General features: G+C 38.2%; 1 protein-coding gene across 1 annotated transcript; it reads right to left on the reverse strand.

Moving 5' to 3' along the window:
* Positions 1-274: 274 nt before the first annotated feature.
* On the reverse strand, positions 275-2,278 carry LOC112522862 (transcription factor bHLH13). Its single transcript, XM_025132179.1, has one exon. The coding sequence runs from the start codon at positions 2,067-2,069 to the stop codon at positions 495-497; it is 1,575 nt and encodes a 524-aa protein (XP_024987947.1). The 5' UTR covers positions 2,070-2,278; the 3' UTR covers positions 275-494.
* Between the last annotated feature and the right edge of the window lie 1,276 nt (positions 2,279-3,554).

Here is a 3,554-nt window from a genome sequence, read left to right on the forward strand (position 1 = left end):
AAGTGTCAGATAAAATTATGGTGAGGTGGCCATTTGCAATTCATTTTGAAAGGGTTTTGCAAACCCTGTGTGGATGGTCTTATGTTTTGCAAATCCCCATTTTCATGATTCCACCCCACCAACCCAACTTATGTTTGCACTTCAATTTTCCATCCTACTGCCATCACCATCATTATAACAAATTTAATTTACATTATCTTAAAATAACCGAATTTAAACCCAGAAGAATCCCCAAAAACTCAAACCTTATTGCTAATCATCCCACGATGAATAAGCTTAAATGGCAACATAAACATTTTGACGATTATTAAGAAACGATCATACATCTGTATGAGTATGATGTTTAGATAATTATTCCATTTATACATTTAAGCTCCATAAAATTGTATATTGAAAATGAACCAAAATTAACCTCTGCATAACGATTTCTAAGTCGATTCCTGCTCTACAAATCCCAGAACGCATATTAAAACTTGCTGCTTTTCCCTCCATTTTCATGACGATGGATGTAACGAGGAGGTTGTTTCTCTTGAAAACGCAGAGATCAACTTCTCCTTGGTCAGTTGTTCGGGTCCTTGAGACTTGACCACGAACGTGTGGAAAACCGTATCGTTTCGTGCTGCCATCTTCGATTCCATGACTGTGATCTTCGATTCTTGGAACGTTTGGATAACTTTAGATACAGGGTGTATGTCTAAAGGACAGGTTACCTTCACCAGGACTTCATCCTCACCGGTTTGGACTTCGATCGAGTTGTTGTTATTGGGTCCGTTTCTTTCTGATTCCATCTCCTTGAGCTTCTTCTGAAGATCAGTTATGTACGTGATCGCATCGCCTAATAACGAGGCTTTATCCATCTTTGAAATATTGGGAACCACTGCTCTTAAAGCGTAGAATCTTTGGTTCAGCTTTTCTCTTCTTTGTCGTTCAGCTTCGACATGGTTTAGTGGCTCTTCCCGTCCGTTAGCGGGCTTCCGGCCCCGTTTCCGTGGTCGTTTCTCGTCTGTTATGATGCCGGTGATGGCTTCCCTTTCGTCTCTGCAGGAGGTTTCTTCTGAAATCTTGGATTCGCTGCTAACCGGCCGGGAAGTAATGCCGGAGAAATCGATTTGCAATTGTGGTGTCGGCTTTGGAGGACTGTTGAATTGTGCCCAATTCGAAAACGGGACCCGTGGGTCGTCGGGTTTCCGGACGGTGAGCTTTTCCCGGAACGGCGGCTGGTTTAAATTCGAACTCAGATCCTGGCCGAAAATCTTGGACGCCCTGACGGGTCGATCGGAATGGGAATTGCTGTTTCTTTTGATCACCGGAATTGGTGTGGCTACAGAAGCGGTTATCTGATTCACGGAAAACGAAGATCTGATGGAGTGCAAAAGCTTGGGGTTTTCCGGTAACGACCGAATGGATCCGACCTCGACGACGCCGACGTCGGTGGGAACCAAAACGATGGTCTGAATGCCGGCAGATTTAGCAAGATAAGATCGGAAACAGTAATCGGATGATGAATTCAATGCATCGGAAATCCAGACGTGATGACCGGATGTAAAACACCTTCCCGGACCTCCGTCGCCTTTTCGGAATGAGAAATACATGGAGATCAAGAAGAACATTTCGGTATCAGTAACCCTATCCAATCCGAAAGCATAATTATCTTCATCTAATCCACCAAACAAAAGATGGATTTTCTGAAGAACCCTTTTCTTAATTCTCTGTTGATTCTCATCTTCCAATCGAAAACTAAGAATTCGAGCGATTTCGAATTCTTCACCTTCTTTTGGCTCTCTACAAGATCCATCCCCCCATCCAAGAACCAAATCCCCTGTTTTTGACTGCGAGACTTGCCAAAAAATTGCGTAATTCCAACTAAAATTGGCTGAATTCGGGTGGTCCACAAGATCTGAGAGCTTGTGTTGCAGATTCTCATCATTTCCCAATGAAGTTAAAGAGCATTCATTAGAAACGGAGCTTGAAATCAAGTAATCAAATGCTCTGGACCCTAGAACAGCAGCAACAATGGCTTTATCTTCATCATTCCAACTCTCACCTCCCATATTCACCTCAGTTTTCATATCCAAAACTTACCAAATCTAAAACCCACACAAAACTATTCAAATTCTATGTATCTCAACGACAAAACCCACAAATTTCAACTAAACAATTGAAAAAATATCCAAAATTGACCCATTTCATCAGCAGCAGGTGAAATCAGTGCAACTTTCACATACCCAATTGACGATACCTCTCAATTTCAGGAATCTTTCAAATTCTCAATCAATAACCCAAAACCCCCCTGCACAAAGAATTAAATGATAAGCCCGTACCACTCAAACGACACGCCGTTGTTTCCCTATTTGAAAACCCAAAAACAATTCTTGCTCTTTTGGTAGCAAAGGTGTGGATATTTTAGAGAAGGAGACAAGTTTCTTGTGAGAGAGAGAGAGAGGTAATTGCTTGGGACTGATTTGTGCTTCTCCCTGATCTAAACTGCGCGTGTATAAACCATAACACGTCGTTCAAAGGGGGTTGAAGAAATTAACCATGGTTAAGTTATAATATAATTAACACCTTTCCCTATTTTTATAAAATATCCCGCATTAAATCCCTAATATATTAGGGCTGTTTGGTTTAAAGTATTTTAATCAGATTAAAAATAAAAAAACTATTTGATTTAGTTCATTTCTGTAAAATTTCAAATTTTTATTTCAGGTTAAATTCAGAGTAATAATAAATTTATTCTTGTTTTCATTTTTTAGTCCCTAGTCTGAATCAAACGGCTCGTAAAAGTTAGTGTGCTGAGATTATTTTTGTTAAAATAAAAGATTTTGGGTTCAATTCAGCCCCCTTACTAGCCTCAGCTACTGAGTGAGCAAAAATATATAGCCTCAGCAAAAAAAAAAAAAAATATATATATATATATATATTAATGTATGTATATGTGGGGAAAAATGAAAAGAGTGGGGGGAGACATGTAATGGTGTGAAGGTTTGTTTGATGAGATTGAAAAGCATGATATTTAGGAGTATTAGTTTGGTATCAATTATTTGGACCAAACTCGTATAACATGCAACTTGTGCTTTTCTCATGCCAAAATAGTGACTCCCAATTATTAATTACCAACTCTTTCATACTTTTATTTATTCTTTTAACGTCTCGTAAAATTTTACCATAAACTTTTTAACCAATCGTCCAATCCCGTTGCTTCTTATTTAACCCGGATCGAATTAAATCAAAACAGATTATTTTTATTTCATTTATAATATATTTTTAGAATATAATATATATAGGTTTAAAGTTTTGAAGTACCTCTTAATTGAGTAGAGTCTAAGGAAGAGCAAAAGACGTTGGTCCCATTTCTCACAACCGATATTCCAATCTTTAGAATTTATAGACGTAATTTTTATTTACTTTTTTGCTTTGAAAACTTTTATGTTTTTGATTTAAGATTATAATATATAAATAATGTGAAAAAGGGTAGTAAAGTAAATGTATTGAAGAAAGTGGGTAAGGCGTTTTATGTAAGGCACGTGGTGGTGGGACGTGTGACGGTTGAGTCA

Source organism: Cynara cardunculus (assembly GCF_001531365.2).
Source record: "Cynara cardunculus var. scolymus isolate 2C chromosome LG 12, CcrdV1, whole genome shotgun sequence".
Classification (NCBI taxonomy): Eukaryota; Viridiplantae; Streptophyta; class Magnoliopsida; order Asterales; family Asteraceae; genus Cynara; species Cynara cardunculus.

Coding starts and splice junctions, on each gene's coding strand:
- LOC112522862 (XM_025132179.1), bottom strand. CDS start 2,069: ATGAAAACTGAGGTGAATATGGGAGGTGAGAGTTGGAATGATGAAGAT.